This window comes from Cherax quadricarinatus, chromosome 1 (assembly GCF_038502225.1).
Source record: "Cherax quadricarinatus isolate ZL_2023a chromosome 1, ASM3850222v1, whole genome shotgun sequence".
In the NCBI taxonomy this organism is placed as follows: Eukaryota; Metazoa; Arthropoda; class Malacostraca; order Decapoda; family Parastacidae; genus Cherax; species Cherax quadricarinatus.
This window is the reverse complement of record NC_091292.1, coordinates 11,753,458-11,778,653: the sequence shown is the minus strand read 5'-3', so window position 1 is coordinate 11,778,653 and position 25,196 is coordinate 11,753,458. Positions and strand designations below refer to the sequence as shown.

The window sequence follows — 25,196 nt, the reverse complement described above, 5'->3', positions numbered from 1 at the left end:
AGAAAAAGAGGATAAATAAGTATACAAGATATGATGTAGGGCGAAATGACAGTAGTTTGTTGGATTATGTACTGGTAGATAAAAGACTGTTGAGTAGACTTCAGGATGTACATGTTTATAGAGGGGCCACAGATATATTAGATCACTTTCTAGTTGTAGCTACACTGAGAGTAAAAGGTAGATGGGATACAAGGAGAATAGAAGCATCAGGGAAGAGAGAGGTGAAGGTTTATAAACTAAAAGAGGCGTGATTGGTGGAATGATGATGTAAAGAGAGTAGTAAGAGAGAAAAAGTTAGCATATGAGAAGTTTTTACAAAGTAGAAGTGATGCAAGGAGGGAAGAGTATATGGAGGAAAAGAGAGGTTAAGAGAGTGGTGAAGCAATGTAAAAAGAGAGCAAATGAGAGAGTGGGTGAGATGTTATCAACAAATTTTGTTGAAAATAAGAAAAAGTTTTGGAGTGAGATTAACAAGTTAAGGAAGCCTAGAGAACAAATGGATTTGTCAGTTAAAAATAGGAGAGGAGAGTTATTAAATGGAGAGTTAGAGGTATTGGGAAGATGGAGGGAATATTTTGAGGAATTGTTAAATGTTGATGAAGATAGGGAAGCTGTGATTTCGTGTATAGGACAAGGAGGAATAACATCTTGTAGGAGTGAGGAAGAGCCAGTTGTGAGTGTGGGGGAAGTTCGTGAGGCAGTAGGTGAAATGAAAGGGGATAAGGCAGCTGGGATTGATGGGATAAAGATAGAAATGTTAAAAGCAGGTGGGGATATAGTTTTGGAGTGGTTGGTGCAATTATTTAATAAATGTATGGAAGAGGGTAAGGTACCTAGGGATTGGCAGAGAGCATGCATAGTTCCTTTGTATAAAGGCAAAGGGGACAAAAGAGAGTGCAAAAATTTTAGGGGGATAAGTCTGTAAAAGTAGGCCTTAGACAAGGATGTGTGATGTCACCGTGGTTGTTTAATATATTTATAGATGGGGTTGTAAGAGAAGTAAATGCGAGGGTCTTGACAAGAGGCGTGGAGTTAAAAGATAAAGAATCACACATAAAGTGGGAGTTGTCACAGTTGCTCTTTGCTGATGACACTGTGCTCTTGGAAGATTCTGAAGAGAAGTTGCAGAGATTGGTGGATGAATTTGGTAGGGTGTGCAAAAGAAGAAAATTAAAAGTGAATTCAGGAAAGAGTAAGGTTATGAGGATAACAAAAATATTAGGTGATGAAAGATTGGATATCAGATTGGAGGGAGAGAGTATGGAGGAGGTGAATGTATTCAGATATTTGGGAGTGGACGTGTCAGCGGATGGGTCTATGAAGGATGAGGTGAATCATAGAATTGATGAGGGGAAAAGGGTGAGTGGTGCACTTAGGAGTATGTGGAGACAAAGAACTTTGTCCTTGGAGGCAAAGAGGGGAATGTATGAGAGTATAGTTTTACCAACACTCTTATATGGGTGTGAAGCATGGGTGATGAATGTTGCAGCGAGGAGAAGGCTGGAGGCAGTGGAGATGTCATGTCTGAGGGCAATGTGTGGTGTGAATATAATGCAGAGAATTCGTAGTTTGGAAGTTAGGAGGGGGTGCAGGATTACCAAAACTGTTGTCCAGAGGGCTGAGGAAGGGTTGTTGAGGTGGTTCGGACATGTAGAGAGAGTGGAGCGAAACAGAATGACTTCAAGAGTGTATCAGTCTGTAGTGGAAGGAAGGCGGGGTAGGGGTCGGCCTATGAAAGGTTGGAGGGAGGGAGTAAAGGAGGTTTTGTGTGCGAGGGGCTTGGACTTCCAGCAGGCGTGCGTGAGCGTGTTTGATAGGAGTGAATGGAGACGAACGGTTTTTAATACTTGACGTGCTGTTGGAGTGTGAGCAAAGTAACATTTATGAAGGGGTTCAGGGAAACCGGCAGTCCGGACTTGAGTCCTGGAGATGGGAAGTACAGTGCCTGCACTCTGAAGGAGGGGTGTTAATGTTGCAGTTTAAAAACTGTAGTGTAAAGCAACCTTCTGGCAAGACAGTGATGGAGTGAATGATGGTGAAAGTTTTTCTTTTTCGGGCCACCCTGCCTTGGTGGGAATCGGCCGGTGTGATAATAAAAAAAAAAAAGTTTGTTGAGTATACCTGGTAAAGTGTATGGTAGAGTTATTATTGAAAGAATTAAGAGTAAGACGGAGAATAGGATAGCAGATGAACAAGGAGGCTTTAGGAAAGGTAGGGTGTGTGTGAACTAGGTGTTTACAGTGAAACATATAAGTGAACAGTATTTAGATAAGGCTAAAGAGGTCTTTGTGGCATTTATGAATTTGGAAAAGGCGTATGACAGGGTGGATAGGGGGGCAATGTGGCAGATGTTGCAGGTGTATGGTATAGGAGGTAGGTTACTGAAAGCAGTGAAGAGTTTTTACGAGGATAGTGAGGCTCAAGGTAGAGTATGTAGGAAAGAGGGAAATTATTTCCCAGTAAAAGTAGGCCTTAGACAAGGATGTGTGATGTCACCGTGGTTGTTTAATATATTTATAGATGGGGATGTAAGAGAAGTAAATGCGAGGGTCTTGGCAAGAGGCGTGGAGTTAAAAGATAAAGAATCACACATAAAGTGGGAGTTGTCACAGTTGCTCTTTGCTGATGACACTGTGCTCTTGGGAGATTCTGAAGAGAAGTTGCAGAGATTGGTGGATGAACTTGGTATGGTATGCAAAAGAAGAAAATTAAAAGCGAATACAGGAAAGAGTAAGGTTATGAGGATAACAAAAAGATTAGGTGATGAAAGATTGGATATCAGAATGGAAGGAGAGAGTGTGGAGGAGGTGAATGTATTCAGATATTTGGGAGTGGACGTGTCAGCGGATGGGTCTATGAAAGATGAGGTGAATCATAGAATTGATGAGGGGAAAAGGGTGAGTGGTGCACTTAGGAGTCTGTGGAGACAAAGAACTTTGTCCTTGGAGGCAAAGAGGGGAATGTATGAGAGTATAGTTTTACCAACGCTCTTATATGGGTGTGAAGCATGGGTGATGAATGTTGCAGCGAGGAGAAGGCTGGAGGCAGTGTAGATGTTATGTCTGAGGGCAATGTGTGGTGTGAATATAATGCAGAGAATTCGTAGTTTGGAAGTTAGGAGGAGGTGCGGGATTACCAAAACTGTTGTCGAGAGGGCTGAGGAAGGGTTGTTGAGGTGGTTCGGACATGTAGAGAGAATGGAGCGAAACAGAATGACTTCATGAGTGTATCAGTCTGTAGTGGAAGGAATGCGGGGTAGGGGTCGGCCTAGGAAAGGTTGGAGGGAGGGGGTAAAGGAGGTTTTTGTGTGCGAGGGGCTTGGACTTCCAGCAGGCATGCGTGAGCGTGTTTGATAGGAGTGAATGGAGATAAATGGTTTTTAATACTTGACGTGCTGTTGGAGTGTGAGCAAAGTAACATTTATGAAGGGGTTCAGTGAAACCGGCAGGCCGGACTTGAGTCCTGTAGATGGGAAGTACAGTGCCTGCACTCTGAAGGAGGGGTGTTAATGTTGCAGTTTAAAAACTGTAGTGTAAAGCACCCTTCTGGCAAGACAGTGATGGAGTGAATGATGGTGAAAGTTTTTCTTTTTCGGGCCACCCTGCCTTGGTGGGAATCGGCCGGTGTGATAATAAAAAAATAATAATTGAATATATTGATTTCTTAACTGCCCATCCCCTCTTTTGATACGCCTATATATGCCTATCTTTTGACCAATGAGATGTTTTAATCTATTGTTCATCCATTTGGGATCATTTTTGTTAGATCTAATTTCCCTACTCGGAACAAAAGTTGTCTGGGCAGCTAGAACTATGCTCTGAAAAACGTCATATTGGCAACCAAGATCACCTACTTGACCCATAGTCAGGACATCCCAATTTAGCCCACCCTGGTAATTTTTCAGTCCCATGAAATCGGCCAAGCGAAAATCTGGGACAGAGATTTTATTGCAGTTATCTGGGTAATTCCATGATATATTAAAACTAAGTGATTTGTGATCATTTTCCCCAAGCTCATCATTAACCTCAATATTATTAATTAGCGAATCTTTGTTGGCAAGAACCAAGTTAAGCAGATTGTTTCCTCTAGTTGGTTCTGTCACAACCTGTTCTGAAAAGCAATCCTGAACCGTATCATGAAAGTCACTAGACTCAAGATTTCCTGTCATATTGTTCCAATCAATTTGTCTAAAGTTAAAATCTCCCATTATCACAACATTTTCATATCTAGATGCCTTATGAATTTCGTCCCATAACAGCTTACTGGCCTCCCTATCAAGGTTTGGGGGCCTATAAATCACACCCAAAATTAATTTGTCACGTCCCTCGAGAAACTGTAGCCAAATAGATTCTGTGTTCGATGTCTCTAATCTTATATCATGTCTAAGGCAACAATTTAAATTTTCTCTGACATACATCGCCACCCCACCACCCTTCCTGTTGACCCTGTCAGTGTGGAATAGTTTATAACCCTGTATGTTGCATTCAGAAGGCATTTCTCTATCTTTCAGGTTGAACCAGGTCTCTGTTTTACCAATAATATCTATATTACCTACACTTGCAAGTAATCTTAGCTCATCTATCTTATTTCTTAGACTCCTACTATTTGTATAGTAAACCTTAAGGGAGCTAATCACTCGTTGCCCTCTACTATCCCTCTTTGTTTCTTGATCAATTGATTTGCCATTACTAGCAACTTTATTTTGAATATTGTCTTTTAAACATATCCCTGAGGTATCCCGGTAATAACTGCTGTTTTTAACCCTAATACTGCAGCCTGATTGTTTCCCACAAACACCCATACCTCTATAATCTATCAGTTTAAATTCCTAGACAAGTCATCAATTACCCTCTCAATTGAATTGGCTAATACAACCACTCCATCCCCAGAGAGATGAACCCCATTCCTTGCATACATATCACATTTGCCAAAGAATAGGTTCCAGTTATCAATGAATGGGATTGCAAGTTCCTTGCAGTACCTGTCTAGCCAGTAATTTATACCAATTGCCCTAGACATCCATTCATTGCCCACTCCCTTTCTAGGCAAGATGCTACATATGACTGGGATCCCTCCCTTAGACCTAACTACTTCTATGGCTGACCTGTACTTATCCAGCAGCTCCTCTCTCCTGCCCTTCCCAATGTCGTTACCCCCAGCACTAAGACAGATAATGGGCTTGTTCCCATTACCTGCCATAATATTATCCAACCTGCTGACTATGTCACCAACACCAGCTCCAGGAAGACACACTCTCTGTTTGACCTTTCTGTCTGTTACAAAATGCACGGTCCATATATCTTACTCCTGCGCTTGTGACAGAATCGTTCTTGGGTTTTTGCACTAAGTTTTTAACAGTAGTTGAACAGCTGGTGGATATTTAAACAATGTTCCTGATAAATATTTTATAAGCATTAGTTGCTACGTTGCTGACTGGTAGAACAATGTTACTGGGGGAAACAGCAAGGTCTGGATATTAGGATCTGAGAGCACAAGAATGCCTGGATCTGTGTGTCCAACACAGAGACGATGTTGGACACCTCATGAAGTTCAGTGAGGCTAGATTAGTTGTTAAGAAAGATGATTTATGACGACGTAAGTGTACAGAGACTGCCTTAATTGCTAATTTTATAAAAAAATCTGGAAGTTAAACTATATCCAAACTGCTGATTAATAGGATATTGCCTATTCTGGAGACTGCTGTAACATGATGCTGATAGTTCCATCTCAAACCCAACCCATCTCACCATAGTTGTACTTCTACTACTACTACTACTACTACTACTACTACTACTACTACTACTACTACTACTACTACTACTACTACTACTACTACTACTACTGCTACTACTACTACTACTACTACTACTACTACTGCTACTACTACTAATACTACTACTACTACTACTACCACTACTACTACTACTACTACTACTACTACTACTTGCATCCTCTTACAGCTTGCCACCTGGCTCCTGCCACTCGTAGTGAAATGTTTCATCCAATAAATCTTATCAGTATCACCATACCACTTTCACCGCATTCTCTCTTTTCCGATCCCCTAGAAGCTGAGCTATTTCAATTGATTTGCTAAAGATCACTGTTAGGGGTTCACACAGTTCCTCTGCCCCGTCTCTCAAAACCTAAGGAGATATTTTGCTTGGTTCTATTGCCTATGAGGTATCTAGTTTATTCTATATTTTCTTTATCATTTTTCTTGTTGTTTGTTCTGTGTCTAATACTCGTCGGTGCACACTCTTTGACTCTCAGGAAATATTCCTGATTCCACTGAGAATACCTCATAAATCTTTGGTTCAGCTCTTCACAGACTTCCTGGTCAGTCCTAGTGAGTTTCCCTCCTTCCCTCTTCTGCCTTATTATCTGGTCCCTCACAGTTGTCTTCCATCTGATGTGGCTGTACATCAACTATGGGTCAGAGTCGACTTTTGATGCTATGTCATTCTCTTTTTACCCATGCATACTCATTCGTGGTTTTTCAGTTTACTTTTCTATTCTCGGCGTTCTTTCCTTCCTAGACAGTATTTCTCCAATGCTCTCGCACTTTTAGCTTTTGCCTCCCTGCACCTCATGGGCTCATTCTGTTCCTGCTTGTGCCTCTTCTTTTGGGAATGAATTTCTCCTCTGCCACCTGGCACTTTCCAGTTGATATGTAAGACCTATGTACAACAGTTAGGTATCTTTATTTCGATACATTTCGCCTACGCACCAGGCTTCTTCAGTTGTATTCAGGAGGCAGCAGAAGCAATGGAAATGTTCATCACCCTCAAAGATGTAGTTCTGAGGTGGTCAGTCCCTCAGCTTGGAAAAGAGTTCTGCTCCATAGTCTAGAACAATGTGAAGCTGAAGCACCAGAATGGCGACTTACATACTGTCAAAAGTTGGGCGAAGAAAATCTTGAAGATGACAGAAGATGCGGGGACCCCTTGTCGAAGACCGTAATAACTGTAAGACAGTGTAGCAAGTCTACTGGGTAGGTTCCTCTCAGATCAAACCTTACTCACCCACACTTGAGAGGGACCTACTCAGAAAGCTTGCTACACTGCCTTTCGATTATTAGTCTTCTACTAGTGGGCCCCGCCTCTTCTGTCGTCTTCAAGATTTTCTGCGCCTCATCTTTGGCAGTATATGTCTCCATTCTGATGCTTCAGCTTCATATTGTTCCATACTATGAAGAAGAACTGTTCTCAAGGCTAGAGACTGATCACCTCAAAACTACGTCTTCGAGGGTGATGGACATTTCCACTGCTTCTGCTGCATCTGAATTCGAAAGAAGCTTGCTGTGTAGACTAAACGTTTCCGAATAGTGATAAGTAACTGTTGCACATGTGTTTTACTTATCATCTTATCAGTATTACATACCATTATTATATTCACACTTTCCAGCTACATACTGCATCGTTTCATTTACCGCCTTTCCTTCTAGATCCCTTTACCATGTCACTCTGCTTAGATTATTATTATTATTATAATTATTATTATTATCATGGAGAGCGCTAAACCCGTAGGATTATACAACGCATATGGGGGATGTAAGGTATTCAGGCTCAATTCAGGGAACCGGAGCACAGATCCAATTCTCTAGATCAAGAGCCCCTCACCAGCGTCAAGGAACCTCGCTTGAGGGGACACTTTAAAATGTCCCTCATACCATCATAGTCTCCTCCTCGTGCCCAAAATGCTCTACATAACCAGGGGATTTCTGTATAGTATGTCAATGGTGTCAGCTACATCTGTGTAAGTTGTACCATGTACTTGTAGAAATAAAGGTTATTATTATTATTATTATTATTATTATTATTATTATTATTATTATTATTATTATTATTATTATTATTATTATTTAAAGTCATCTATGTATGAGTGTGTATGTGTTACTTAGTTGCTAGTTGTCAGTCACTTCTTGATAGACACTTGACCTTTTTTTGTGTGTCAGTATACTTACAACGGGTGTCTTGATGTAGAGTTCACCCTTAGCACCGGGTGGGAGAGCAACATTGGTGTCCAAGTCGATTATTTTGGCGCTCATGTTAGGAAGCAGCTTGCCACAGGAACCCAGTTTCTCTTCGTCCTTAGGAGTCAAGTGGGTGCAGAGGAGCTCCGTCAGGCCATAACCTAAAGTAGGGAGGATAACAAGAAATGCACATCAACCACTGGCAGGACCTAATAAAAACTGCACAAAAATAGCTTGTAAATATTTAGCATGTGAAGCTGTACAAATGAAACTTGAGTCAATTACCTTCCTGGAAAAATATCGGCCGAGAAACCTTCTCCTTGAGCATTGTAACAGCTGATGGGTAGGAAGGAGCAGCGCCACATATGACAGTGTGAATGCTGTCTAGGTCAGCTGCTGACACTACTGGAGATGAAGCGATGAACTGCAGAAGTGGAGGCACTACATGCAGGCAAGACACCTACCATACACAGCACCAACATAGTGTTAAGAATAAGATAATGCATTGTACACTGACAACTAACAGACATATACACACACACATACATTGTGTATATATATGTATATATATATATATATATATATATATATATATATATATATATATTTATATATATATATATATATATATATATATATATATATATATATATATATATATATATATATATATATATATATATATATATTCTTTCAACACACCGGCCGTATCCCACCGAGGCAGGGTGGCCCAAAAGGAAAAACGAAAGTTTCTCCTTTCAAATTTTGTAATACATACAGGAGAAGGGGTTACTAGCCCCTTGCTCCTGGCATTTTAGTTACCTCTTACAACACACATGGCTTATGGAGGAAGAGTTCTGTTCCACTTCCCCATGGAGATAAGAGGAAATAAACAAGAATAAGAACTAGAAAGAAAATAGAAGAAAACCCAGAGGGGTGTGTTTATATATGCGTGTACATGTATGTGTAGTGTGACCTAAGTTTAAGTAGAAGTAGCAAGACGTACCTGAAATCTTGCATGTTCATGAGACAGAAAAAAGGACACCAGCAATCCTACCATCATGTAAAATAATTACAGGCTTTCGTTTTACACTCACTTGGCAGGACGGTAGTACCTCCCTGGGCGGTTGCTGTCTACCAACCTACTACCTATATATATATATGTATATATATATATATATATATATATATATATACATATATATATACATATATATATATATATATATATATATATATATATATATATATATATATGTGTGTGTGTGTGTGTGTGTGTGTGTGTACTCACCTATTTGTGGTTGCAGGGGTCGAGTCCTAGCTCCTGGCCCCGCCTCTTCACCGGTTGCTACTAGACCCTATCTCTCCCCGCTCCATGAGCTTTATCAAACCTCGTCTTAAAACTGTGTATGGTTCCTGCCTCCACTACGTCATTTTCTAGGCTATCTGTGTGTGTGTGTGTGTGTGTGTGTGTGTGTGTGTGTGTGTGTGTGTGTCGTGCCGAATAAGTAAAACTTGCGATTTTGGCTTAAATAACAACACACTTCTTGTGTAATAGGGCAAACGAAAATTTGTGTATGCAATAATTTCGCAAAAATCATTCTGAACCAAACAAAAAAATATATTTCATTGTGTATGTTCATTATTAAATTATTGTAAACTTATCTAAAATATATGTAGTTGGACTAGGCTAAATTAAATTGTGCTTGTTATAATAAGGTTAGGTAAATTTTCTAAGCCTCTTTATTAATTTTTACATTAACATAAATGAAAAAAATATATCTTTAAATGTAAAAGAGAAAATTTTAGAAAGGACTTAATTTTAAATGAGTTCTTGCTAATTGACCAATATAAACACATCGGCCGTCTCCCACCAAAGCAGGGCGACCAAAAAAAGAAATACTTTCATCATCATTCACTCCACCACCATCTTGCCAGAGGCGCGCTTACACTACAGTTATAAAGCTGCAACTTATCAACACTCCTCCTTCAGAGTGCCGACACTGTACTTCCCATCTCCAGGACTCAAGTCTGGCCTGCCGGTTTCCCTGAATCCCTTCATAAATGTTACCCTGCTCAAACTCCAACAGCACGTCAAGTCATAAAAAGCATTTGTCCCCACTTGCTCCTAACACACTCACGCATGTTTGCTGGAAGTCCAAGCCCCTTGCACACAAAACCTCCTTTACCTCCGTCCCTCCATCCATTCCTAGGCCGACCACTACACCACCTTCCATTACAGATTTATATGCTCTCCAATCATTATATTTCGTTCCATCCTCTCTAAAAGTCTGAACCACCTCAACAGCCCCTCCTCAGCCCTCTGGATAATATTTTTAGTAACCCTGCACCTCCTCCTAGTTTCCTAGCCATGGATTCTCTGGATTTTATTCACACCTCACATTGTCTTATGACACGATATCTCCATTCCCTCCAGCCTTCTGTTTGTTGCAACATTCACCATCCATGCTTCACACCCATATAATAGCGTTGGTATAACTATACTCTCATACAATTCTCTCTTTGATTCCATGGATAACATTCTTTGTCTCCAGAGACTCCTCAGTTCTATGATTCACCTTATCCTTCATAGACCCATCTGCTGATAGGTCCACTCTCAAATATCTGAATACATTCACTTCCTCCATATTCCCTCCCTCTAGTTTGATATCCAATCTTTCATTGCTATTTTTTATATCCTCATCACCGTACTCTTTCCTATGTTCAGTTTTAATTTCCTTCTTTTTACATACCCTACCAAACTCATCCACCAACCTCGGCAACTCTCCTTCAGAATCTCCCAAAAGCACAGTGTCATCAGCAAACAGCAACTGTGACAGGTCCCACTTTGTGTTAGATTCTTGATCCCTTAATCCCATGCCTCTTGACAACACCCAAGCATTCACTTCTCTTACAACCCCATATATATATATATATATATATATATATATATATATATATATATATATATATATATATATATATATATATATATATATATATATATATATATATATATATATATATATATATTTATATATATATATATATATGTATATATATATATATATATATACATATATATATATATATATACATATATATATATATATATACATATATATATATATATATATATATATATATATATATATATATATATATATATATATATATATATATATATATATATATATATATATATCAGCCACTGTGAAAGAATAGTGAAATTCCAAGCGATTTCATGATTTCCGACATTATCAAGGAACTATAAATACAATACATCAAAGGAAGGCACATAAAATGTCGAGACCACACCTCACCATCACATCCCACAACAAAGCAACACCTGACGCGCGACGACACCCGACTCATAAGAAAGGAACACTGCAGTAGGCCTGCTGGTTCCAACTAGTCAGGTCTTTCACGACATACCACTAACAAAATATTTGCTCAACCCAAGTACTCTACCCAAGAATTAAGATTTATTATTTGTCAAATGTATTACTAAATTCTTCCCAAATTTTATTAATTATAAATGAATCTAATTTACATAAACCAAAGGAAATATTCATATTATATTCAAAACTGCCCTTTATGGAACATGATTAAATTATATTCCTGTCTACCATGGTCTTACTTGATACAACTTTCTCAACTTTTTGAAAATCAGTTCGATGGTTAAAATCTCTTGCATGAATAAATAGAGCATTAGACTCTTGTCCAGTTCTAATGCTATATTTATGTTGTTTTAATCTAAGCTCCAGACTTTTACCAGTTTGACCGTAATAAACTTTATAGCAAATTTTACAAGGAATCTTATAGACACATCCGTCAGCATTTTGGGGGGAATTCTTTATCAAAAGTTTTTTTTTACTGTATCAAGATTTTTAAATACAACCTTGATATTAAAAGTCTTAAGAAGAGAAGGCATATCAACCAAGTTTTCATGGTAAGGGAGAACCAACATATTTTTAGTTGAAAAAGGCTGGTTGTCCTTTTTTGGATTGCAAAAAGTATTTCTGGCAATTTTAAAAAAATTATCAATTACGTTTCTTGGGTATTTCAGATCATTAGCTATTTCGTTAATGTTGGATATTTCCTCATCTATGAACTCTGGACTACAAATACGTGAACATTAAAATGGTATAAAATACCGACAGATTGTTAGGTAAGACACATATGCAACAGTTAGGTATCTTTATTTTGAAACGTTTCGCCTACACAGTAGGCTTCTTCAGTCGAGTACAGAAAAGTTGATAGAAGCAGAAGATACTTGAAGACGATGTAATCAGTCCATCACCCTTAAAGTTTTGAGGTGGTCAGTCCCTCAGTCTGGAGAAGAGCATTGTTCCGTTGTCTGAAACAATATGAAGTTGAAGTGACAGAATCGGGCCTTATATAGTGCCAGGAGGTGAGACGTAGGTTGATTTGGGAGGGCAGGTCCTTCTCAAACCCAGCCGTTCTCACTAGTAGAGGTTGTCGAAGTAGATGGTCTGTACCAAGATACCCTTGTGTTGCAGTGTCTGACAGAATGAACATTAAAATGGTATAAAATACCGACAGATTGTTAGGTGAGACACATATGCAACAGTTAGGTATCTTTATTTTGAAACGTTTCGCCTACACCGTAGGCTTCTTCAGTCGAGTACAGAAAAGTTGATAGAAGCAGAAGATACTTGAAGACGATGTAATCAGTCCATCACCCTTAAAGTTTTGAGGTGGTCAGTCCCTCAGTCTGGAGAAGAGCATTGTTCCGTTGTCTGAAACAATATGAAGTTGAAGTGACAGAATCGGGCCTTATATAGTGCCAGGAGGTGAGACGTAGGTTGATTTGGGAGGGCAGGTCCTTCTCAAACCCAGCCGTTCTCACTAGTAGAGGTTGTCGAAGTAGATGGTCTGTACCAAGATATCCTTGTGTTGCAGTGTCTGACAGAATGAACATTAAAATGGTATAAAATACCGACAGATTGTTAGGTAAGACACATATGCAACAGTTAGGTATCTTTATTTTGAAACGTTTCGCCTACACAGTAGGCTTCTTCAGTCGAGTACAGAAAAGTTGATAGAAGCAGAAGATACTTGAAGACGATGTAATCAGTCCATCACCCTTAAAGTTTTGAGGTGGTCAGTCCCTCAGTCTGGAGAAGAGCATTGTTCCGTTGTCTGAAACAATATGAAGTTGAAGTGACAGAATCGGGCCTTATATAGTGCCAGGAGGTGAGACGTAGGTTGATTTGGGAGGGCAGGTCCTTCTCAAACCCAGCCGTTCTCACTAGTAGAGGTTGTCGAAGTAGATGGTCTGTACCAAGATATCCTTGTGTTGCAGTGTCTGACAGAATGAACATTAAAATGGTATAAAATACCGACAGATTGTTAGGTAAGACACATATGCAACAGTTAGGTATCTTTATTTTGAAACGTTTCGCCTACACAGTAGGCTTCTTCAGTCGAGTACAGAAAAGTTGATATGTTGCATATGTGTCTTACCTAACAATCTGTCGGTATTTTATACCATTTTAATGTTCATTCTGTCAGACACTGCAACACAAGGATATCTTGGTACAGACCATCTACTTCGACAACCTCTACTAGTGAGAACGGCTGGGTTTGAGAAGGACCTGCCCTCCCAAATCAACCTACGTCTCACCTCCTGGCACTATATAAGGCCCGATTCTGTCACTTCAACTTCATATTGTTTCAGACAACGGAACAATGCTCTTCTCCAGACTGAGGGACTGACCACCTCAAAACTTTAAGGGTGATGGACTGATTACATCGTCTTCAAGTATCTTCTGCTTCTATCAACTTTTCTGTACTCGACTGAAGAAGCCTACTGTGTAGGCGAAACGTTTCAAAATAAAGATACCTAACTGTTGCATATGTGTCTTACCTAACAATCTGTCGGTATTTTATACCATTTTAATGTTCATTCTGTCAGACACTGCAACACAAGGATATCTTGGTACAGACCATCTACTTCGACAACCTCTACTAGTGAGAACGGCTGGGTTTGAGAAGGACCTGCCCTCCCAAATCAACCTACGTCTCACCTCCTGGCACTATATAAGGCCCGATTCTGTCACTTCAACTTCATATTGTTTCAGACAACGGAACAATGCTCTTCTCCAGACTGAGGGACTGACCACCTCAAAACTTTAAGGGTGATGGACTGATTACATCGTCTTCAAGTATCTTCTGCTTCTATCAACTTTTCTGTACTCGACTGAAGAAGCCTACTGTGTAGGCGAAACGTTTCAAAATAAAGATACCTAACTGTTGCATATGTGTCTTACCTAACAATCTGTCGGTATTTTATACCATTTTAATGTTCATTCTGTCAGACACTGCAACACAAGGATATCTTGGTACAGACCATCTACTTCGACAACCTCTACTAGTGAGAACGGCTGGGTTTGAGAAGGACCTGCCCTCCCAAATCAACCTACGTCTCACCTCCTGGCACTATATAAGGCCCGATTCTGTCACTTCAACTTCATATTGTTTCAGACAACGGAACAATGCTCTTCTCCAGACTGAGGGACTGACCACCTCAAAACTTTAAGGGTGATGGACTGATTACATCGTCTTCAAGTATCTTCTGCTTCTATCAACTTTTCTGTACTCGACTGAAGAAGCCTACTGTGTAGGCGAAACGTTTCAAAATAAAGATACCTAACTGTTGCATATGTGTCTTACCTAACAATCTGTCGGTATTTTATACCATTTTAATGTTCATTCTGTCAGACACTGCAACACAAGGATATCTTGGTACAGACCATCTACTTCGACAACCTCTACTAGTGAGAACGGCTGGGTTTGAGAAGGACCTGCCCTCCCAAATCAACCTACGTCTCACCTCCTGGCACTATATAAGGCCCGATTCTGTCACTTCAACTTCATATTGTTTCAGACAACGGAACAATGCTCTTCTCCAGACTGAGGGACTGACCACCTCAAAACTTTAAGGGTGATGGACTGATTACATCGTCTTCAAGTATCTTCTGCTTCTATCAACTTTTCTGTACTCGACTGAAGAAGCCTACTGTGTAGGCGAAACGTTTCAAAATAAAGATACCTAACTGTTGCATATGTGTCTTACCTAACACTACAAATACGTAAAGCACTCAAAAACATTGATGAGAAAACAGACAGTTTAACTCTATCTTGATATGAAGAATAATAGTGCACATAGGAACAGTTATTTGTAGGTTTTCTGTAAATTTTAAATTTGAATTCATTATTACCCTTATTAATTGAAACATCTAGAAAAGGCAATGAGTTATTTTCCTCAAACTCAACAGTAAAGTTTATAGAATGGGCTAAACTATTTAATTTAACAAGGAAATGGTGTATATCTACATTCTTTCAATACTAACTCTACCATACACTTTACCAGGTACACTCAACATACTTTTTTCTTTTTAACACATCGACCTTTTCCCACCGAGGCAGGGTGACCCAAAAGAAAGAAAAACCCAAAAAGAAAGAAAAAACTTTCATTATCATTCAACACTTTCACCATCAGTCATACATAATCACTGTCTTTGCAGAGGCGTCCAGATACAACAGTTCAGATAGTTACTCCAAACTGCCAATATCCCAGACCCCTCCTTTAAAGTGCAGGCATTGTACTTCCCATTTCCAGGACTCAAGTCCGGCTAACCGATTTCCCTGACTCCCTTCACAAAATGTTACCCTGCTCACACTCTAACAGCTCGTCAGGTTCCAAAAACGATTCATCTCCATTCACTCCTCTGTAACACGCTCACGCACGCATGCTGGAAATCCAAGCCCCTCGCCCACAAAACCTTCTTTACCCCCTCCCTCAAACCTTTTCGAGGAAGACCCCTACCCTGCCTTTCTTCCCCTACAGATTTATACACTCTCCAAGTCATTCTACTTTGTTCCATTCTCTCAAAATGATCAAGCCACCTCAACAACCCTCCTTCAACCCTCTGACTATTACTTTTTAGTAACTCCACACTTCTTCCTAATTTTGACACTACGAATTCTTTGCATATCTACACCACCCATTGGCCTTAGACAGGACACCTCCACTGCCTCTAGCCGCCTCCTAGCTGCATCATTTACAACCCAACCTTCACACCCATACAAGAATGTTGGTACCACTATGCTTTCGTACATTCCCTTCTTTGCCTCTTTGGTTAACGTGTTTTGTCTCCACAGATACCCCAATGCACCACTCACCTTTTTTCCTTCATCAATTCTATGGTTAACCTCATCCTTCATAAACCCATCTGCTGACAAGTCAACTCCCAAATATCTGAAAACATTCACTTCTTCCATACTCTCTCTCTCTCCAATGTGATATCCAATTTTTCTTTATCTCAATCGTTTGATACCCTCATCACCTTACTCTTATCTATGTTCACTTTCAACTTTTTACCTTTACACACCCTCCCAAACTTGTCTACTAACCTTCGTAACGTTTCTTAGGAATCTCCCAAAAACACAGTATCATCAGCAAAAAGTAACTGTGTCAAGTCCCATTTTGTATTTGATTCCCCATAATTTAATCCCACCTCCCTCTCCAACACCCTAGCAATTACTTCTTTTTCAACCCCTATAATTCCCCTATAATTTTTGCACTCTCTTTTGTCTCCTTTGCCTTTATTCAAAGGAACTATGCATGCTTTGCCAAATCCCTAGGTACCTTACCCTCTTCCATACATTTATTAAATAAAAGCACCAACCATTCCAGAACTATATCCTCACCTGCTTTTAACATTTCTTTCTTTATCCCATCGGTCCCAGCTGCCTTACCTCCTTTAATTTTACCCACTGCTCAACGCACTTCCTCCACACTCACAACTGGTTCTTCCTCTTTCCTACAAGATGTTATTCCTCCTTGCCCTACACACGAAATCACAGCTTCCCTATTTTAATCAACATTTAACAATTCCTCAAAATATTCCCTCCATCTTCTTGATACCTCCAACTCTCCATTTAATAACTCTCCTCTCATACTTTTAACTGTCAAATCCATTCGTTCCCTAGGTTTCCTCAAATTGTTAATCTTATTCCAAAACTTTTTCTTATTTTCATTAAAATTTGTTGATAATGTCCCACCCACTATCTCATTTGCCCTCTTTTAACATTGCTTCACCTCTCTCTTAACCTCTTTTTTCCTCTCCATATACTCTTCCCTCCTTGCATCACTTCTACTTTGTAAAAGCTCTCATATGCTAACTTTTTCTCTCTTACTAATCTCTTTACATCATCACTCCACCAATCGCTCTTCTTCGCTCCCTCACCCACTTTCCTGTAACCACAAACTTCTGCTGAACACTCTAACACTACATTAGCATTAATAATAAAGTAACCATGGTTCTTTCCTACCCGATTCTTCTTGAGTACTTCTAGGAAGCTCTTGGGCTCAAATCTGGGAAGTGTGATCAGTTTGACCCCGTTGAACATTGCACAGGACATAACTGTCATCATCCCGTAGATATGGAAGAAGGGCAGCAGACCCATGAATTCTTCCTGATGCTCTCCTGTAAGACAGATTGACACTCGGTAAAAAAATGGAATTAAACTGCTGAATTTTAAAATTATTCATTATAAGTTTAAATATGCTTAATAAAGTTTATTTTCAAAATAATGTAATGCAGTTATACAGGCAAGACTTGGAAGTTTATATCTTGGCACTAGAGAGCGTGAACTACATTTCACATTGGAACACTTCACCCAGGATATCTAGTGTGATTTACATTTAGTTTCTTAAATCTACAACGAAGCTTTGCACTTAAACATATGTGTAACAGTCAGACTTTCGAAGGAATTGTAAAAAACTTACCATCTGCCTTGATGACGGTGAAGGTGTAGGGGTTGTGATATATGGGGATTATATTAGAGAGAGAAGAGTGAGGAATGCACACGCCTTTTGGTTTTCCTGTTGTCCCGCTGGAGTAGGGCATACAAGCGATCGTTTCGCTAGGGATCTGCGGAAGGAAGGATAATAAGTCATCCAAAGGTCTGCGCTCAAGTTCCTATGAAGCTACCTCTACCCCGTGCACCAAGAAAGTCTGTAAATATTGAGAGGTGGAATGCCACGTAGGTAACCCAGAGTCACGTCACCTGACCCTTTGTTTATATAACTTCTTACGTTCATGAAAATGTGAAATTGCAGTTTGTAGACTTAGTTCATGCACCCACTAATTCAGTTTAGATTTTTAATCGTATCATTCCTTACAAGTCCTTTCAGTTAGCCGCCTAGTTTTTCCTTCAACTTTTCATAAGACTTGCTTACTTGTTACAGTGGCCAGACCTAGGCTTGGTTACAAGTACTTCTGGCAGTCTGGAAGACAAACAGATGATGATCAAACCGAATCCAAAGTATGTGGCCAGCCCTATGGTCACTATCTTGAACACTATGTGTTTAATTGTCCATTTTTTAAGGAATATGGAGATAAACAGTATAATAACATATGTGATAATTCAAGATATATTTTTAATGGAAATAAGTTACCAACTATATTAAGCAAGTTTCCTAAATTTGTTTGTAACAGATAAGTAAACTGTAGATATAAACCCAGATGTACTCTTGTAAACCCTTTTGGAGCTTAGTTTCTAGGCCTTTTGTGTATCAATATACTCTTGCGCTACCTGTGGAAAATCAAACAAGTAGTTTAACTGATTTTCCAATACTGTATTAGTAAATTTGAGGAGGGGGTGAAAACGCTATAAGGGAGAAAGTGGAGGACAATAGTTCTCGCCTGTATGCACTCATGCCAAACTTTCAATTATCATTACCTTAATAGTATGGTTAATTTAACAGTAGAAACTTAATAAATTAAAATTCAGTTTCTTATATAAGTATTAAGTTAAACGACGCTAAAGATGGAATTTAATTAGCTTATTAATTCGAGTATATAGTCTACAAGCTTATATACATCACAACACCTGTACCACTTTTGAGTGGGGAACAGCCTAGCTACCTGGAGTTGACCTGGAGAAGATTTCGGGGGTCAGCGCCCCCGCGGCTCGGTCTGAGACCAGGCCTCATGGTGGATCAGGGTCTGATCAATCAGGCTGTTACTGCTGGCCGCACGCAAACTGCCGTACGAACCACAGCCCGGTTGGTCAGGTACTGACTTTAGGTGCCTGTCCAGTGCCTTCTTGAAGGCAATCTGGGGTCTATTGGTAATCCCCCTTATGTATGCTGGGAGACAGTTGAACAGTCTTGGGCCCCGGACACTTATAGTGTTGTCTCAGTGTACTGCTGGCGCACCTACTTTCATTGAGGGAATGTTGCATCTCCTGCCAAGTCTTTTGCTTTCATAGGGAGTGATTTTCGTGTGCAAGTTTGGTACTAATCCCTCTAGGATTTTCCAAGTATATATTATCATGTATCTCTCTCTCGCCTGCGTTCCAGAGAATAAAGATCGAGGGGCTTCAAGCGTTCCCAGTAATTTAAGTGTCTTATCGTACGTATGTGTGCCGTGAAAGGTCTTTGTACACTCTCCAGGTCAGCAATTTCTCCTGCCTTGAAGGGGGCAGTTAGTGTGCAGCAGTATTCCAACGATTTGAAGAGAACCATCATGGGCTTGGGGTCCCTAGTTTTGAAGGTTCTCATTATCCATCCTGTCATTTTCCTAGCAGATGCAGTAGATACATTGGTGTGGTCTTGGAAAGCGAGATCCTCTAACATTATCACTCTCAGGTCCTCCACATTACTTTTTCGCTCTATTGTATGGTTAGAATTTGACGTATACCCCGATACAGTTTTAATTTCCTCAAGTTTTCCATATCTGAGTAGTTGAAATTTCTCTTCATTGAACTTCATATTGTTTTGAGTGACCAGTTTGAAGATTTGGGTGATGTCCGCTTGGAGTCTCGCAGTGACTTCTCTGGAGGTCACTGTTATGGCAATCCGGATGTCATCCGCAAGAGAAGACACGGAGCTATGGCTTACATCTGTGTCTATGTCAGAAATGAGGATGAGAAATAGAATGGGAGCGAGTACTGTGCCTTGTGGAACAGAGTTTTTGACTGTGGCTGCCTGGGACTTTACTCTGTTTACTATTACTCTTTGTGTTCTATTTGTCAGGAAGTTATAGATCTATCAACCAACTTTTCCTCTTATTCCTTTATCACACATTTTGTGTGCTATTACACCATGGTCACACTTGTCGAAAGCTTTTGCCAAGTCTGTGTATACTACATATTTATTTTGTTTTTCCTTTACAGCATCCAGGACCTTGTCATAGTGGTCCAGTAGCTGGGGCAGGTAGGACGGACCTGCTCTAAACCCGTATTGCCCTGGGTTGTGTAACTGATGGGTATCTATGTGGCTGGCTGTCTTGCTTCTTAGAACCTTTTCAAAGATTTTTATGAAATTGAAATTGAAATTGAAATTGAAATATTTATTTCTCTGTAAAGATTATAATGTGGGGTTTACATATTATAGAATATTAAGTACAATTTGTGGTTTGCATATTATAAAATATTAATTACATAGAAGGCCACTAGCAGGCCTAGGCATTTCGGGCAAACTAATACTAATTCTTACTCTACAGTATATTGATACAGGTTGTAGAGCATACTGATATTAAAGTTAGATAACTGTAGTGATTAAATAGATTTACAATAGTGAGGTAGTTCAAAACATTTAAGAATGTTACAATTTGTAAATTTAGTAATAATAATGGTTTTGTCTTGGCATGATACACAGTTTCTATTAAAGTTCCTATATTGGAGTATCTCAGGTAAACTTATGACTAGATTAAGATATATTAGGCAATAGCTATATTCGGAATTTTGTTTACAGTCATTTGGATGAGTGTAAGTGTAAATTAGAGGGAATCACAGATAACGAGAGTAAGTCTATTTTGTTTTGGATATGTGCATGATACGGTGGTTTTGGATATGTGCATGATACGGTGGTTTTGGATATGTGCATGATACGGTGGTTTTCATGTAGTTAGCTGACGGTGTGGTGTGTTAGGGAGAGATGTTTCTTAACGGTAGTTTTGAAAGTGATGGTTGTGTCTGCAGTTCTAGAGTTTTCGGGCAGGGAGTTCCAGATTTCAGACCCTTTTATGTACATTGAATTTTTGTATAGGTTTAGCCAGACACAGGGAATGTCAATAAATAGAGATTTTTGTGCCTGGTGTTGTGCCTGTGAGTCCTGTCACAACTATCAAGAAAGCGTTTTAGTTCTGGGTTAATATTGGAATTTATGGCTCTGTAAATGTAGGTTGCACAGCAGTAAGTGTGGATGTTCTGAACAGTGAGTAAGTTTGGGTCTTTGAAGAGTGGGGGGGAGGGGTTCCTAGTATTGGAGTGTGTGATAATTCTTACTGCGGCTTTTTGTTGGGTTATTATTGACTTCAGGTGGGTTGTTGCTGTTGATCCCCAAGCACAAATGGCATATGTGAGGTAGGGATAGATGAGTGAATAGTATAGTGTGAGTAGGGCTGATTGTGGTATGTAGTAACGTATCTTAGAGAGGTTCCCAACCTTTTTGGATACTTTTTGTGTTATGTGTTGGATATGGGTGATGAATTTCAGGTTGCTGTCGAGTTGTAGGCCCAGGAATTTGCCCTCATTATGTATAGTAATAAGAGTGTCGTCAGTCTTAATGTTCAGTTGTGCAACACCTGCTCTGTTACCAAACATAAGATAGAAGGTTTTGTCAGTGTTGAGTGTAAGTTTATTGGCTGTCATCCAAGTAGATATTTTTAGTAGCTCCTCGTTAACAATGGTGTTGAGTGTGGCAAGATTTGGGTGGGAGATGACTTAAGTAGTGTCGTCAGCAAAGAGAATTAGTTTCAAGTGTTGTGATACTTTGGGAAGATTATTGATGTATAAAAGGAAGAGCAGGGGACCAAGGACACTTCCGTTTGGAACTCCAGTATCAAGTGGTCGTGACGATGAGGTTGTGTCCTTAATGGAGAGGTATTGATACCTGTTAGTAAGGTAGGATTTGAAATATATAAGTGCATGGCCTCTTATACCATAATGGTCAAGTTTGTGGAGTAGGATGCTGTCGTCTACTGTATCAAAAGCTTTCCTTATGTCAATAAACAGTCCTAATGGATATTCCTTATTTTCCAGTGCTGTGGAAAGCAGGTCTAGCATTTTTACAATTGCATTGCTTGTTCTTTTATTTTTCCTGAAGCCAAATTGGCAGGGGTTGAGTATGCTTTGTGCTGTTATAAACGAATATAGTCTCTTGTGCACGAGTTTCTCGAAGATTTTGGATAGTAACGGTAAGTTTTATATTGGCCTGTAGTTATTTACATTTGTAGGGTCACCACCTTTGTGTATTGGTGTAACCCTTGCTGTCTTGAGTAGTGTCGGGAAGGTGCTAGTTTCTAGCGATTTGTTAAATAGTAATGCTGTTATGTATGAAAATCTATGTAACTGTATTGTGTATACCTGAATAAATTACTTACTAAATAGCATGCGAAAGGACATGAGCCGCTCGCTTGTACAGTAATGGTGGGACTTGAGACAGATTCCCTGATTTATTTTTAAGTGACTTGATAATCGTGGTGACTTCAGTGGGTTCGGTAGGTGCAAGATAGAAGGAGATTGGGAAATTCCCATCTAAGTAGTCACTTGCTCGGGCGTTTGTACCTGGGATTTTACTGGCGAGATTTGATCCTATGGTTGAGAAGAAGTCATTTATCTTGTTAACTGTAGCAATTGGCTGTAGTTGTGTTTCATTCGGTTTAGTAAGGACAATATCCCTAAAATTTTTCAGTTTGTTTCAGTGAATCTGCTGGAATGGTACAATTGCTTGGCCTTTCTTATTATTTGGTGAGAACTGATGCATAGTGTTTAATAATATCTTTGTGTATTAAGTCCAGTCTATATTGCTTTTCATATTGATGTTTCTTATCACTGGATCTTAGTATGCTGTTAGTTAGCCATGGGTAACCTAACCGTTTATTAAAAACATAAGAACATAAGAACGAAGGAACACTGCAGAAGGCCTACTGGCCCATGCGAGGCAGATCCAAGTCTCCTACCGGCTTAAGCCAATGCACCCAACCTAGTCAGGTCAGGTCACATTGACTTAAGTAATTTATTAAGAATGTGTCTATCCAATCAACGATACCATTGGCCTTGGAGAATTCTGTAGGACAGTCAACCGTCTCTAGCTCTGCTGTGAAGTTACTTATTGAGGTCTCGTCATGGAGTCAAAAAGAAACTTTGTTGTATTCCAGTGGTGGTTTACTAATGTTTGTTAAGAGGAAGGTGGAGTAGTGGTCAGTAGTGCTGTCTGTAATTATCCTTGATTTGAAAAGCTGTAGGGTGGCCTCCATGCATGTCTCTTGGGTGACCGTTGGTGGGAGATGGTTGCTATTAACTATAACAGCGTCAAATAAATGTTGGTCATTATGGTCTTGGAAATTGTTAATGACATCGGTAAGTTGGAGGTCCACTCGTGATCTTTCTTCTATGGTGTTGGTATTTAGTTGGGTAACTTGATCTTTTAGACTGTTGATGGTGTCCACAGACTGGGTGTGGGTGTTGCTTAGTTGTTCAAGTGTGTTTAGTTTATGTTCTAGAGTTGTGATCTTGCCGAGGTACTGTGTGTTAGAAGTTTGTAGTTCCTTTACTTCTTAGGTAAATGTGTCATTGGAGGTTTTAAGTTCCTGCATTTCCTGGGTTAGCTTGGTGATTGTTTAGTGTTGGATCCTAAGGAGTTTAGCTATTTCTGGGTCAGAAATGTTCATAATATCAAATCCATGGAAGGAGTTATCTTGGGCGTTGGTGGCGATGGACATGCTCGTTGTTGTTGTCTGTCGAGTGTCATTAACAACTTCCAAGACCATAATGACCAACAAAACTATGAACAAATGATGTTACTGAATGGTGAAGTGCAACTGGTATTGCTAGTGATTGCAGCAAACATTCCCGACATAATGGCGACTAGTGCAACATTCCCCGAGACACTCAAGCCTTCATTCAAGTCATTGCTATCAGCCTTAATGGCGCATTCGACGCCATAAGCTCACGTTACACGAGCAAGATAAGTCTTAATCTCTTATAACACCGATTATGTACTGCAGTCCATGGGCAGACACAAGGTGATTGGTCTCTGTAAGACAGCAAGAGAATTCCTCTGCAGGCAACAAAAAACAGTATAAATGTGGAGAAAATTCTCCAGTAAAGGGGGTATCTCTCAGCCCCCCTCAGCCCTCCGAGGGACTTAACCCTCCAAGAAGGGGCTAGTGGACTCTTCCTCCCTTGCAAACAGATTTATCAAGCCATCATGTTTGTACTATAGCATCACAAGGCATGCTTCCCTCCCCTTGCTTGACTTGTTGCAACTATGCAGTGAGAGTTAAACTAGAATAATTACTCTTTCTCCATAGCAGGAGATTAAGGAAATACCTGCACCCCACTTTATCTACAAGTTGGGACTATTATGAATTCTAGTCTATAACTAGATAACAAGAAACCTACCTTCTTGCATTGAATACTGTTGCAATGTGTAGCATGGAAGAGATATAAAGCTGAGTTCAGCATATCCTTTGTGGGGACGATGAGCAAGAGGGCGGAGGGCGAGAGAGCTTAGATTGCTTTAAGGGACAGTAGTGACCAGTGTGTTTTTGACTCTTGTTCATTCTGACAGTCTCAGGAAACTAGGAAGTTAGACTAGTTTCTTTATATGAGTCAGGAAATTCACGATAGAACTAATCACGTAGTGTTTATTGTGTCTCCGTGTTCTCCCTGCTTTGGATAATGCCACAAAACTAACAAGCTAGTGACTGCAGCAAACATTCCCGACATAATGGCGACCAGTGCAACATTCCCCGAGACACTCAAGCCATTGCTATCAGCCTTAATGGCGCATTCAATGCCATAAACTCACGTTACACGAGGAAGGTAAGTCTTATTCTCTTATAACGCCGATTATGTACTGCAGTCCATGGGCAGACATAAGGTGATTAAGGCTGTCCTTTTCCAGGTCGTTATCCACGGGCTTTAAGCCCAAACCAAGTGAGTACAACTAAGCATTTCATGTTATAATGAAATGCTGAAATAGATAGAAAATAATAGCATCGACACATATGGTTGGACATCGGCTGAGCACCACCAGGAAACGTTCATGGACTGAACCAAGATGACCTCCATCAAGCAACTTTACCAGCAGCTTAAGGAGGAATTGAGGATAGCGAAGATAAGAGATACGGCATTTGACTGAGAAAAACAAGAGGATTTATAGTAGTCCTCCTGTTGT

The 25,196-nt window shown here is 39.8% G+C and overlaps 1 protein-coding gene across 1 annotated transcript in view; it reads right to left on the bottom strand.

The window, feature by feature from the left end:
• The window catches only part of LOC128691897 (probable 4-coumarate--CoA ligase 3), a 105,378-nt gene that overhangs the window by 46,757 nt on the left and 33,425 nt on the right, over positions 1 to 25,196 (bottom strand). Inside the window, exons 5-8 of the mRNA XM_070085600.1 lie at positions 17,793 to 17,985; positions 17,336 to 17,490; positions 8,258 to 8,432; positions 7,964 to 8,133 (exon numbers count right to left, since the gene is read on the bottom strand). Of these exons, the coding sequence (XP_069941701.1) occupies positions 7,964 to 8,133; positions 8,258 to 8,432; positions 17,336 to 17,490; positions 17,793 to 17,985 (693 nt within the window). The remainder of the gene's footprint in view (positions 1 to 7,963; positions 8,134 to 8,257; positions 8,433 to 17,335; positions 17,491 to 17,792; positions 17,986 to 25,196) is intronic.